This window comes from Physella acuta, unplaced genomic scaffold (assembly GCF_028476545.2).
Source record: "Physella acuta isolate Inbredline_101_S28 unplaced genomic scaffold, ASM2847654v3 ptg001730l, whole genome shotgun sequence".
In the NCBI taxonomy this organism is placed as follows: Eukaryota; Metazoa; Mollusca; class Gastropoda; family Physidae; genus Physella; species Physella acuta.
Genome location: NW_026733242.1, coordinates 54,844 through 69,032, shown reverse-complemented (window position 1 = coordinate 69,032; position 14,189 = coordinate 54,844). Strand labels below are relative to the sequence as shown.

General features: G+C 38.6%; 1 protein-coding gene across 1 annotated transcript; it reads left to right on the top strand.

Moving 5' to 3' along the window:
- The first annotated feature begins 428 nt into the window (after positions 1 to 428).
- LOC131930175 (solute carrier organic anion transporter family member 1A4) lies at positions 429 to 13,653 on the top strand. Its single transcript, XM_059286589.1, has 13 exons — positions 429 to 591; positions 1,561 to 1,665; positions 2,288 to 2,419; positions 3,452 to 3,622; positions 4,432 to 4,734; positions 5,411 to 5,497; positions 6,681 to 6,878; positions 8,307 to 8,471; positions 9,440 to 9,629; positions 10,335 to 10,443; positions 11,355 to 11,512; positions 12,362 to 12,426; positions 13,109 to 13,653. The coding sequence occupies exons 2-13, from the start codon at positions 1,605 to 1,607 to the stop codon at positions 13,372 to 13,374; spliced, it is 1,905 nt and encodes a 634-aa protein (XP_059142572.1). The 5' UTR covers positions 429 to 591; positions 1,561 to 1,604; the 3' UTR covers positions 13,375 to 13,653.
- Positions 13,654 to 14,189: the final 536 nt, after the last annotated feature.

The following is a 14,189-nucleotide window of genomic DNA, read 5'->3' as shown; positions in this document are numbered from 1 at the left end:
ATATAACAGCAACGTGTGTCCTAGTTGCTTCACGGGCATCGAGTGCCACCCGATAAACCCATTTAAACCGACACCCCACCCCAACAAATAATTAAGCATTTTCAGTTTAGTGTCCCTCCCCCCTCCACACACACACTTACACACCTCCCAGAGGCGTAGAGACCCTTCCCGGCCCCCCCCTCGAACTTTTCAATTGCCCCCCCCCCACCCCTCAAACTTTCAATTTGGCGCCCCCCCTAAGGTCGGCGCCCGGGGACATAGTCCCCCCGCCCCCGCCACCCCTCGCTACGCCTTTGCACCTCGATTTTTCGATGTGAATCCTCCCCTTAATGGTGTCACCCGATGTGGAATGCACCCCCCCCCCACCGCCCCTTGATTTGTGACGCTATTGGTCTGTCAAAAATCTCCCTACATTTGTTTCAGTACCAAGAGGCAGCCTACGTCTTTGGCTCCCAGGAAACGTTAAACGCTCTAAGAAGACTTCAGTTTCTACACGACGACACAGATCCAGCAGACGACACACGCGAGAATAACGTTCGTCTCGAGGACTATTCGTGGGCCTGATGGGAAATTGTATGGTCCAGTATCAACGTAAGTCTAAATGTGAATAAGACATCATCTGCGCATGCGCACGATAGATCTTGTTCTTCTCTTCTTAAATATTACTTATGTGTTATATTTTCTACTTTTCAGTAATTTATAATTTGTGAATTCGACACTACCCTCCTTCTTCCTCCCCCCCCCCACCCTTCCCCCGCCGCAGTGAAAGCAGCCGTTCGTGAGGACAGTTAACAGTAGAAAAGAAAAATATCAATCAGAACTTGTTACCTCCCCTTAGTTTCAAATCGTTTAAAAACTAAATTATCTGCCCCTAATCGCCGTCCCTAATTCGACCCGGCTCTACGATTGTAAACATTCGGCGTGAACCACAGCTCAGCAGAATGTGATAGCGATATGGTCTGTTGCACATGCCTGAGGGCGAGGGATGGGGCTAGAGGAGGGTTAGATAGTCAGCTTGCGTAGTGGTGGTGTCCACGTAGAGAATTATATACATAGATTCTTTATTACCGTGATGCCTCGGCAGCATACAACATTGTCTCTTTAGTAAAAAAAAAAATTAGTATGTAGAGTGTCTATTATAATATATATAATAATGTGCCACATGCTCAGTTATCTCTTTAGCTCATATCGTTGTTTGTTTGTTTTGGTCTGTTTAGCATATAGCATTGTCTCTTGTCGTACAATGTTGTCTCTTTAGCATATAACTTTGTCTCTTAAACGTACAGCTGTATCCATTAGCGAACAGCTGTGTCTCTCTACAGCTCTGTATCTTTAGCGTAGAGTTGTGCCTCTTTCGCGTACCCGTGTCTTTTAAAGCTGTCTCTTTAGCGTACCTTTGTCTCTTTACAGTTGTATCTCTTTGCAGCTGTGTCTATTTTCAGCTGTGTCTATTTACAACTATGTCTCTTCAGCTTGTAACCTAAACTCTTTAACCTACTGTATCATATCCTAAACCCACAGTTTCTAATCTTTTGCCAATGCCATTTTCTATAACCCTAGCCAAGAGAAGAGACCAGCTAACGAACTAGATGAGATAGACTGTGATGCCGAGTATGCTGAAGAGGACTTGCTGTGTTGGGCCCTGCAGGTCTAGACTGTGTAAAAGTAAGTTACTGTCATCATTTGTTACCATACGAATTGACCTGATATTACGCAATCGCTGATGGGAGATTCATGACTTTATCCCTCGTATTTACGGCATATCGCTGTTAGTTTGAGGTTAAAGATAAGAATCGAAGCTATTGTTAGGGATAGAATTTTTATTTTAATTATATCTCACTTAAAGATATAACTAAACGAATAGATAAAATAAACCAAAAAAAAAAACCCAAAAAACAACGATATTAATTTTATAATTTCAGAATAGTTTTAACTATTTCTTTTTGTGACCCTAGATCTAGATGCTAAGCAAGTAATCCAACTATTAAATTACCAAATAAATTACTAAATAAAAAGGAAGACACAAAGAAATATCAAAGCACTTAATGCAATTTTTATGTGATTTTCTATTAGTCTAATTATAGCACCTCTAACTTATTACACTAGTTTGAATGCTAGTGTATGGGTGTATCTTTGTGTGTGTGTACTTTCCCAATCATAGCTGGGTGAACTCAGGAACGATCTACTGACTTGGACCCGGATTCGAACTTCGAGACTTTCGGGCTAGCAGCCCAGTGCTCTACCCCCCTAATTGCATACCTTATAATCTGTGATTGTTTACTTCCAGGGTTTCCCACTCTACCTGCGTTCGTCGTTTGTTACGGGATTTCTGGGATCTGGACAATGGCCATGGGATCTTTGCTGGGGTCACAAATCACGTCAATAGAGAGACACCTGGGGATCTCAAGCAGCAAAACAGGTAAACGATTACACCCTGTTAGATTAGCTTTAATCCTTTGGTTAAAAATTTAATAACACATCTTCCAAACAATAGGACGGCGTGGTCGGGTGGTAGAGCGTTCGACTGCTAACCTGAGTGGGTTTTTTTTTTCATGAATTTTTCGAGTACGAACCCCCCCCCCTCCTCCTCTCTTCTCGGGACGAAAAAAATATAGAACATATGCGTTAGGGAAACTAAAGGCGGCTTTACACATCATCCATTCATATGCCGAGATCGAGAAACATATGAACTCTACTTCATCTGCCTTTTGGATCGTTAGGTCTGAAAGTGGAACTTTTATCGAAACATTTACAACTAACCCTAACTCAAACACATATCAGGCGTATTTGTTCTTGCCTAGATACAAAAACATGTTGAGTTTGTCTCCTGTCATAATGACATGTTGCTTCATGTGAGGTTTCCTTAGTCCGCTAGACGTCCCTGAGTCTACTTACCTTGGATTGATACATAACTCACGATAGGGAAAGTAAAGGTGGCTGAGCATAGTGCTACTACATTATAACTTCATGTACCGTTGTCAAGAAACAGATGCATTTTATTTCACCTACCCAGTGGGTTGTCAGGGTCCGGAAAGGGGACTTTTTAATGTTGTAGAAATAAACATATTTCTTCTTAAAATTCATATGTAGAGAACAATCATACAATGTAAATATCAAATGAAAAGTAAACGAGAAGGACGGTATTTTTCGACAATATAACATTGGGCAATTCATACATATAAGTGAAACTTAAATAATATCCTATGACTTAATATATTACTGGAAGTTCCAAGAACAATGCGCAATTGGAAAAATGCGTATAACAAATGCGCAACGGAAAATTGCGCAAACAGAAAAAGTGTCATAAATGATTTTATTGCCTAGTATTATTACTGAAAGTACTACAATTATTTCTATACAAAAGTTCAGTTAACCATTATCCACTTATAGGCCTATACGTTTGGTCAAATGTTCATAAGAGTCCAGTTGGTCAAACGATATGTATTTACAGGTCTGATCATGAGTAGCAACGAGATAGGCTACCTGGTAGCCGTCCTGTTCGGCAGCCATTTTGGCAAATACCTGCACATCCCGAGACTGCTGTCTGTGTCCGGGGTCATCTTTGGGGTCATGGCCATGGTGATGTCACTGGGGAAGTTGATGCAGCCCAAGGTCTGGCAAGGCAAGAATACATTTTGTCTAGAACATTGAGAGATGCACATACTGGTGGGGGGGGGGGGGGTAAATTGTATGAGCGCAGATGGGAGAGGGTGATAAAGGTAGGGTAGAGATGTGTTAGTAATTTTCATTAGCTTGACCAGGAGTAGGTAACTACTTTCCTGCCATTACTTCCGATTAATTACCCTGGGTTTTTTTATACGTCATTACCCTCAGATTAATTAACATCGCCCGGAAAATCTGAATTAGGACATTTCCCAGTTCTGCTTTATTAATAAATGACCATTTACCCCGATAAGGGTAGAGTTCGGAGCTGGATACAGAAATAGAAAAACGGGTATCTATTAAGATATTCTCCAGGGAAGGGGGTAATCAACAGGGGGTAATTGACAAGAGGGGGTAATTACCAGAGGGGCTAACTACCAGGAATTGGTAATTATTCGGAGATTATGACGTCGAGGCCTAGCGGTAGAGATCTAGACTGCTAACCCGAAAGTCTTAAGTTCGAATCTGGGTTCAAATCAAAAGAACGAGTCCATCCAGCTCTGATGGGTACCTAACTCTTTAGGGAAACAAAGGCGGTTTATTGCTTATTTGTAGGCCGATGTCATTGAAATTTATGAACTCTACTTCATCTGCCCCATGTGTCTTGGACACAAACGGGAAAAGATAATGATTGACGGTGGGGGGGGGGGGGGGTGGAAGTGACGTCGTAGACCCATTTTATCCATATCGAATGATTTAATTCTTCTTATCTAGTTCATTATAATTGTTATTATTACTAATACCTATCTGACTTGGTTCTATCACCAGAGGCCACGGTGATCAATTCCAACCCAAACGGTACCGAAAACGGTTTTACGAAGTACCTATGTCTACCGGAAAACATGGACGACAACATCACTTCCGGAACAAACTTAACCGACCTTGACCTCTCGGAGCCCAGGCCGTACCCCTCTGGCGCCGCCTCCAGCCCAGCTGCCCTGCCCTGGGCCTTCTGGGTGTTTGTCCTGGCTTCAGTGGTCTGTGGGATGGTGAAATCTTACAGGATCCCCCTCGTGACACATTACGTGGAGACAAACATTAAGGACAAAACAAAGTCTGGACTATATTTGGGTATTTGAATTTTATTCAATTTATTCAATAACGGTAAGAACAGTAAGCTTTTTTTCACATTGGTCGTTTAAAAAAAACAACAACATAATAATAACATCAGTTTAATTTTGTAAAAAAGGAAATGACTAGTGATATAGCGTTAACATAGCATTTAAAGAATTAGAATAAAGAAATAATATTACATAGTTAATATAAACAACGAGAAAGAATGATAATATAATAGATGAATGAGAAATATTGCAATGAGTCGGTTTTAAAATGCATGAATATAATTGCTTACAATTCTACAACAACAAACAAATATTTTAAAAAAAAATTCAACTCAACGTATGTGTTAAGTCCAGTGGCGTAGCTAGGATTTTTGAGCCCTATGCAAAAAGTGTTAGTGGGCCCCTCAGAGGCGTAGCGACCCTTCCCGGCAACCGGGGACAAACTATCGATTTGCACCCCCCCCCCCCCCCCCCCCTCAGACTTTTGATTTGCACCCCCTCAAACTTTCGATTTGCACCCCCCCCCCCTCAGACTTTCGATTTGCAACCCTCCTCAAACTTTCGAAAAAGGGTCCCTATTTGCCTTGGGCCCCTATGCCTTGCTTACGCTAGCTTTACGGTAGCTACGCCACTGGTTAAGTCTACATTCTGATTAACCGTATTTTAACATTTCATTTTTCCCCCAGGAAACTCCTTCACCGCTATGATTTTGGGCCCACCAATTGCATTGTTGCTGGGAAGTTTTGTCAGTTCACTTCCGGTTGACCTCAGTGGTATGGGCATGATTTATTTGCAAAGCTTTCTATAAAAAATAGAAAATAGAAAAAAATTTGATTTAACAAATATTTTTAAAGAAAATTAAATTTTTAATGAAGGTTAATCATCCTGGCAGATAAGATAGAAAGGTAACGGCGATTCAGAGGCGTAGCGACCCTTCCCGGCGCCCGGGGACAAACTTTCGATTTGCCCCACCCCCCTCAAACTTTTGATTTGCACCCCCCTCAAGATTTCGATTTGCACCCCAACCCCACTCAAGATTTCGATTTGCACCCCCCCCCCCCTCAAGATTTCGATTTGCACCCCTCCCCCCCCCTCAAACTTTCAATTTGCACCGCCCTCAACCTTTCAATTTATTATTCCAACCCATTTTGGCGCCCTATAAGGTCGGCGCCCGGGGACATATGTCCACCCCCTTCGCTACGCTACTGCGGCGATTGATTGATTAATTTTGGAAGTAACTTTTGTTTGAAAGTTAAAGTCTCGAGTTCGGACCTTGAGCAAATGAGTCTTGTTAGTTGGGGATAGCAACCCCTCTCGGAGAAAAAAAAAACCCAAAATTAAACAACTGCTGCCTTGTAGTTTGTTATTGGATGGAAAGCAAATCCAGATTAAAATGTGGGCTGTAGTCTGAGTACATGGGACTTATGGCGCATAATATGTTGACACGAAATACTTAACTGTGTTGGAGGAAATACCCTCCAATGAATTAAAAAGAAAAAAAAAATTTACAGTTAACTTTAGCATTTAATGAAATGAAGCAAAATAAATTTAAAAACCTCTATTTAGAAAAATCCTTTTAAATACACTAAAAATAAGACAATTACTAGAAAAAAAGCTTTAGTCTCGGGGCTTCTTTTAAACCCTCCCCCGAACAAAAAAGACTTTATTTTAGAAAACTTACTATTTCACCAGTGTCCGCTTCCCCCCCCCCTCCCCGCCCGCAAAATTTAGTGCGCCTCACTCCGAAATTTTCATTTCCACCCCCACCCCCCACGCCCGGATTTTTAAAAAAAAGTCTAAAATAAGCACGTATTGGTCGCTCAAGAAATCTCACACGCGGATGAAATTGGAGTGAAAAGATTTGCAGAAAACAGAAAGATCATGTGACATGAGTAAAAGCCCATAAAAATTTTACCAATTGTTTCCTATACGTTCTTGTTTTAAAATCGATTTCAGATACAACAATGTCAAAAAGTGACCAAAGATGGATTGGCGCGTGGTGGCTCGGTTTTGTCATAGTAGGCGTGGCTTGTTGCCTGTTTTCTCTGCCGATCGCGTTCTTCCCAAGACACATCAGGCTTGCCAAGTTGGACAAGAAGGAACACGAGAAATCGAAACTAGGCAAACTTCAGGCTGTCAAACGGGCATTTTTAGGTTTGTTTTTGTTGTTGGTAAAAGTATATGGTTGATAGCATTTTTGTGAAAAGTTTTTTTTATGGTTTCTTGTGTAACGAAAGTGTGATGTCACACCCAGTGGCGTAGCGAGGTCGGGTGTTACCCGGTGCGTCACTTAATGGTGTCACCCCTCCAGAAGCGTAGCGGCCCTTCCCGGCGCCCGGAAACAAACTTTCAATTTCTTATTTGCACCCCCCCCCCTCTCAAACTTTCGATTTGCACCCCGCTAAAACTTTCGATTTGCACCCCTCCCCCCACCACCCTTGTCGGGATTAATCAAATTTGCTCTTAAAAGACTTTAAAGACTTTTTAACACTCGAATTAATTACTAAATTAAGTGGAATTATTATTTTTCTCTATGTATTTTGCTATTTTTTGCCTTAGTGTCACCCCCCTAAATGGTGTCCCGGTGTGGTCCGCACACCCCCCCCCCCCCTCGATACGCTACTGGTCACACCTTTGCAGAAGAAAAATAGCTGAACTCACAAAATGTTCTGTATTCAAAACAAAGTGAATCATATTTAATAGTTTGTTTAACCACCCCGAATTTTCTTAAAGCATCGTTGTTTTGGGCGATATTTCCCCCCCCCCCCCCTTCTTTGTCACACGTCGAAAAAATCGCATCAGCCCCCCCCCCCACCCCTTACCCCAACTATCACCCTGTAAATATTTCAACTTCACCCTACACCCCCCCCACTCAAAATTAACCTTTCTGTCCCTAAAAACAGTTATTTCTTCTTTTTTTTTAAATGTATTCCCCAACAATATCTACATTGTACAATTGCAAATACAATTTTTAAAAAAGTCTTTACAAATGCGAGAAAGTTGCAAATTTTAAAATATTAACAACAATGTTACGTCACACTTTCTGCCCACCCCTTCGTCACACCTCTTCTCAAGACCAAAACCCACTTACCTCCCACCCCCCATTAGATAACTGACGCCACTGCGTACAGTTTTTAAAACATAACTAGGGTTACACAGGCTGTTGGGAACCTTGTACTTACCTTTACGATATTGTTGTGATCTTTTCTCTTTCCTCTTTTGTAGCAATGTTATGAGTTATGTCCCCGAGATATGTCCTCGCAATTAGATAACTATATAAATTGTACACATACAGATCATATACAAAATCTTCAGACCCCTTCCCTCTCATTTACTTTAGTCATTTTACACAATATTGTCCACTTTATAAATGTAGATAAAAATAATTCCCGTTTGATCGATTCCAGAATTGCCAAAGTCTCTCTCCTCATTTTACAACATTTTGTCCACATAATAATTTAAAGAAAAAAATAATTCCCGTTTGGTCGATTCCAGATATGCCAAAGTCTCTCTCCTCATTTTACAACATTTGGTCTACATTATAATTTAGAGCAAAAATAATTCCCGTTTGGTCGATTCCAGAAATGCCGAAGTCTCTGTGGCGAATGTTCCGCAACCCCCTGTACGTGCTGTGTGTCGTGTGCTCCGTGATTGAGGGCATGGCCTTCTCCGGATGGTTCGCTTTCTCGCAGAAATATATCGAGACCCAGTTTAACAAAACCTCCCAGCAGGTCAGCTTAACCACAGGTGGGTCATCTTAACCGCTGGTAGGTCAGTTTAACTACAGGTAGGTCAATTTAGCTACAGGTAGATCAGTTTAACTACAGGTAGGTCAATTTAGCTATAGGTAGATCAGTTTAACTACAGGTAGGTCAATTTAGCTATAGGTAGATCAGTTTAATTACAGGTAGGTCAGTTTAACTACAGGTAGGTCAATTTAGCTACAGGTAGATCAGTTTAACTACAGGTAGGTCAGATTAGCCACAGGTTAGTCAACTTAACCACAGGTAGGTCAACTTAACCACAGGGAGTTAACCTAACTACAGGTAGGTCAGTTTAGCTACAGGTAGGTCAACTTAACCACAGGTAGGTCAGTTTATCTCAGGTAGGTCAGTTTAACCACAGGTAGGTTAAACTAACTACAGGTAGGTCAACGTAACCACAGGTAGGTCAGTTTATCTCAGGTAGGTCAACGTAACCACAGGTAGGTCAACTTAACCACAGGGAGTTAACCTAACTACAGGTAGGTCAGTTTAACTACAGATGGGTTAGCTAAACTACAGGTAGGTTAGTTTAACTAAAGGAATATCAAATTACTCAATATATGTGTATATATATAAATATGTAAGTCTCTCTCTGTATATATATATATATATATATATATATATATATATATATATATATATATATATATATATATATATATGCTTTTATAGGCCTATATATATATATATAGGCCGTTATATATGTATATATATATATATCTAAATGTAGGCGTGTATATATAATAATGTATGTATACATATATATATATATATACATATATATATATATATATATATATACATATATATATATATATATATATATATATATATATATATATATATATATATATATATATATATATATATATACATACATATATATATATATAATTATATATATATGTATGTATGTATGTATGTATTGTAATGTATTGTATTATATTCCAGGCCTGATTATCATCTTCTCCCTTGCTATTGGAACATTTCTGGGAGGTTTGATCACCTCCCGGCTCAAGCTTGCATTCCGCGGGTGCGCCATCATCACGATGATCATCGCCGCAGCAACGCTGGCACTGGACTCGACATACCTGGTGTTCGGGTGCCAGAACTCGGACGTTGTCGGACTGCAGAGTCAAATGTAAGTTAGGGTACACTCGTCTTGGTGGTATAGCTGAAGTAGAGTTGTAGTGTAGCTTGGGTTAGGAAAGGATTGTGAGTCCAATGCCCAGCTGATTTAATGCTCCTTGGTCACCAACGTAAACCAGGTTTAAGTTACCTGTTCTGAGACTCAATGTCGTCATAGTTAACAAGAGTGTTCTCTACCTGTCAACCAGACGGCCCTTCTGGTTTAGGTAACAAGAACTGCAACAAAGTAGACGTTTATTCATCTTTAGATGCAGCATAAAACACATTCAAGTTCAACTTGAACGTAATGTTAAACCGAAATGAACAATTCTTCCGTAGATATCAATCATATTAAACGAAAACTAATTTTTATTGATTTGTTTGTACTCAATCATATTACTACCACTGTTGGTTGAAACGGTTTTTTTGTAACGGTATTTTTGTAAAGAGACTTTCATACTAATAAAACGAAACTAAAGTCTTCTATTAGGCAGATAGAGTAGGTTTAATGTATTAATTCGAACTCGGCAATTCAAGGTGTTGTGTAGCGACAGACATAAGTCTTTTTCCCTTTATCAAGACACATAAACACCCTACGTATCTCTTCGATCGAAATCGAGACTTCATGGCTATTGTCGTGTTCTCTACCCCTAGACCACGCCGCACCATTTTAAAAATGCTTCGTTTCTAAACTTATTTTATCAATTTAAAATATTAGAAGCAGCGCCGCCTGTGGCTGTGGTGATGACGTGTTTCTCGTCTGCGGCGACAACAACCAGGATTACCTGTCCCCGTGTTTGGCTGGGTGTCTCAACTCTACCAGCAAGGTGAGAGCCGGAATTTTATTATTTCAGTTTTTTAAAAAAATCAATGTTTCTGTTTTTTAATGTTTAAAAACCTAGTGAACTCGACAACACAAATGTTTAAAATAGCTTACTAGCTTAATATTTTTGGGGTCCTAAATATTTTAAAAATTGAAACTTTTAGGGGAAAATACAAGATCTTGTGTTTAAAAATTAAGTCAAATTGAAATATAGAATAAATAACAAATAATCCCTTAACCCTTATTAGGGTCGTTGAGTGTCCACGGAGTGGTGTGTCTAGGACTACATTTCGCGTAGCGGTGCCCACCCCTCTCCATGTCTCCATCTAGGTGGCTCGCCTTGATCATGAGCACGTCAAAGTTCATATTGGAACTATTGTATCCTGGTCGGTGACTTTTGCTAGAAGATCATACGCCCAGTGATGCCGTGTTAGCATCAGTAATTTGATTTTGGAGTTGTCTCTCCTAGAGGAGTTACTGCCCTTAGGTATCGAGCCTTATCTGCCTCGTGGTTTGAACTCGGGACTTTAAAACTATGAGCTTTACAGACCCGAACCCAGGACATTCGCTTTATCAGCACGTCGCTCTAACCAACTGAGCAAACTTGAAATATATTAGCAAAAGTGAAATTAATTTGAAGTTTACTCATGTATTATACGTATAATTGCTTCTCCAATAAATAAACAACGTTTTGCTTTTGGTATTCAATTTATAAAAAATTCATAAAAAAAACATTTTAATAACAAGCTTTTATGTAATAATGCAATAAAAACAAGAAAATAAATTATACACTACTATTTAAATAACTATAAAGCAAGGCGTGGGTTACTTTATTATCTATTGGATACCTTTACTAATATTTAGGAAGAGAAACATGCTGATCATAAGTATTATAATATTTCCTCCAAAATTCAGATTTTCAACAACTGTACTGAGATCAATGGAGGAGGTTCCGCAAGACCCGGCCTGTGTAGTTTAGACTGTCCTTTCTTCATTCCATATATGGTCATCTTCAGTGCGGGGATGCTCTTGGGGACGACGGGAATCGTTCCCGCCTACATGATGATCGCTAGGTAAACAAAACCCACGTGATCATTTTTAATGACACCAGTGGCGTAGCGAGGTCGGGTGTCACCCGGTGCGGCACTTAATGGTGTCACCCCCAAGAGGCGTAGCGACCTTTCCCGGGAACAAACTTTCAATTTTCGATATGCACCCCCCCTCAAACTTTCAATTTGCACCTCCCCCCCCCCCCCCCACCCCCTCAAACTTTCGATTTACCCCTCTTAAAAGACTATTTAACATTCGAATTAATCACTTAATTAAGTGGAATTATCATTTTTCTCTATATATTTTGCTATTTTTTGCCCTTGGTGTCACCCCCCTAAATGGTGTCACCCGGTTTTTGCCTTGGTGTCACCCCCCTAAATGGTGTCACCCGGTGCGGTCCGCCCCCCCCCTCCCCGCCCCCCTCCCCAGGCTACGCTCCTGAATGACACTAATGGCACATGGGAGATTACAAAAATTCATTGTTTCCTTAAAATATGAACATGGTTTGAAGAATATCTAAGGCTTTCACATTAAATTTCATAAACGCTGGAGTTTTTAATTTAAAATATATCAGAAAGTGTTTAAAATAAATAGCAAAACGAAAAATTCATTTTACGATTTCGAGAATTAATTTTTATTTTATTTAAATTGTGGTTTTTATATGATAAAATATATGTGATTAAGTTTATTTAATTACAAAAATAAAGTGCAGTTTAATTATTTAAAAAAATTAAATAAAATTAGAATTATGAGATTTTGAGTTCATATAAAAAGTAAAATTCAGTGCATTAATACACTATACTTCATGAAATAAAGGTACAACGTTTAAAGACAACATGTTTATACATGAAATATCTTCAATATTTGATCAGATCTGTCGCTCAACAAGACCAGGCACTGGCAGTTGGGGTGTCGTATTTCTCTACAACTTTAATGGGTCAGTTCATGTTCGTTTATCGCAGGCTGTTATTGTGCGGGCGTATGTGTACTTATATATATATATATATATATATATATATATATATATATATATATATATATATATATATGCCTATATAAAATATGCCTATATATATGCCTATATATATGCCTATATATATATATATATATATATATATATATATATATATATATATATATATATATATATATATATATATATATATATATATATATATATATATTTATATATGTATATATATATATATATATATATATATATATATATATATATATATATATATATATATATATATATATATATATATATATATATATATATATATATATAAGTACACATACGCTCCCTAATGTATGTATGTGTGTGTGTTTGTCTCAATATATATGTAGACTATATATATAGATATAGGAATACAGGTATGCATATATATATATATATATATATATATATACATGTGTGTGTGCGTTTGTATAATATATAAGCCTATATATACACACATACATCTATATACATATAATTTATATCATGTATATACATTTATAAACAAAGTTATACCAATATATGTATATAAATAATTAAATATATATATACATGTTTAAATATGTATTAAGAAACAAAACTATACCTACATATTATGTATATCAATTTTCCATACCAGGGGTCTTACCGTCACCTATACTGTTTGGTAAAGTGATAGACAGCACTTGCCTGAGGTGGTCAGCAGAAGGCGGGTACTGCATGTTGTACGACAGAGAGATGTTCCGGTACCTGATCAACGGCCTTAGCCTCGGTCTGAGAAGTGTTCACATCCTGGTCCTGTCTGTGGTTCTGTTGCTGGTCCGCTACGGCAGGGGAACGGCGGGAAATGTGACGTCAACAGAGACAAAAACAACGAATATTGTCAAAACACGCGGAAAGAAATGAAACAAACAAAAAAAATTGAACAATACAATTAATGGTATTCAAGTTTTTTACGGTGCCCTGGGAAAATATTTCTCAACAGATTTTTAAAGTACAACGATTCAAATATTTTATTGTTATATTAATTTATGCTGTTCTGCTTTATAAGTTGATGTTTAAATGGTTTAATAAAAACAATTATTGCGTTAAAATTGCGCCGTTTGATTGAGTCTTTGAAAGTTTTAAACTGAGCTTTAAGCGGTTAACTTGCTCCCCAAATTTTAAAACTTAAATTACTGATCCGTACACTAAAATGGAAAGCGAGAGAAAAAGATGTTAATGTATCTGCATTAAGTAAGTAAGTAAAGTTTTAATCCTGACGATCTATGGGGCAAGTGAAGTAGAGTTCACCTGTTTTGTGGACTCAATGATGTTTTATAGACTTGAACCCGGATTTAAACTCCAAACTTTTGAGTTAGCAGGTTAGCACTTTACCTATAGGCCGCATCGTCCCCAATTCATCTGCCTTACAAATAATAAGATCTTAAAGGTGCTTTACTTGTCAAAGATCTACGGAGTCATTTGTCCCATTAGTGTTATAAGGCGAGACGGGTGTGGTCCGCAATGGGTAACACCATTTAGGGGGAAACATCAATTCCAAATAAAATGTAACCTCAAAGCAATGGTTTCTAGTTAAAATAATAAAATAGTAATGGGTGGTTGAGGGTGACGCATATCGGAAAATACAAAATTGTTACATGGGTGGGTGATACGCATAGTAACACCAGCCCCCCCCCCCCCCCAACAGTTGCCTAAAAAAACACTGCTAATTATATAAA

Excerpts from the sequence above, each read along its gene's own strand:
- LOC131930175 (XM_059286589.1), top strand. The coding sequence starts at position 1,605 with ATGCCGAGTATGCTGAAGAGGACTTGCTGTGTTGGGCCCTGCAGGTCT. Across the intron at positions 1,666-2,287 it reads CAGGTCTAGACTGTGTAAAA|GGTTTCCCACTCTACCTGCG; the intron begins GTAAGTTACTGT and ends GTTTACTTCCAG. Across the intron at positions 10,444-11,354 it reads GTCTCAACTCTACCAGCAAG|ATTTTCAACAACTGTACTGA; the intron begins GTGAGAGCCGGA and ends TCCAAAATTCAG.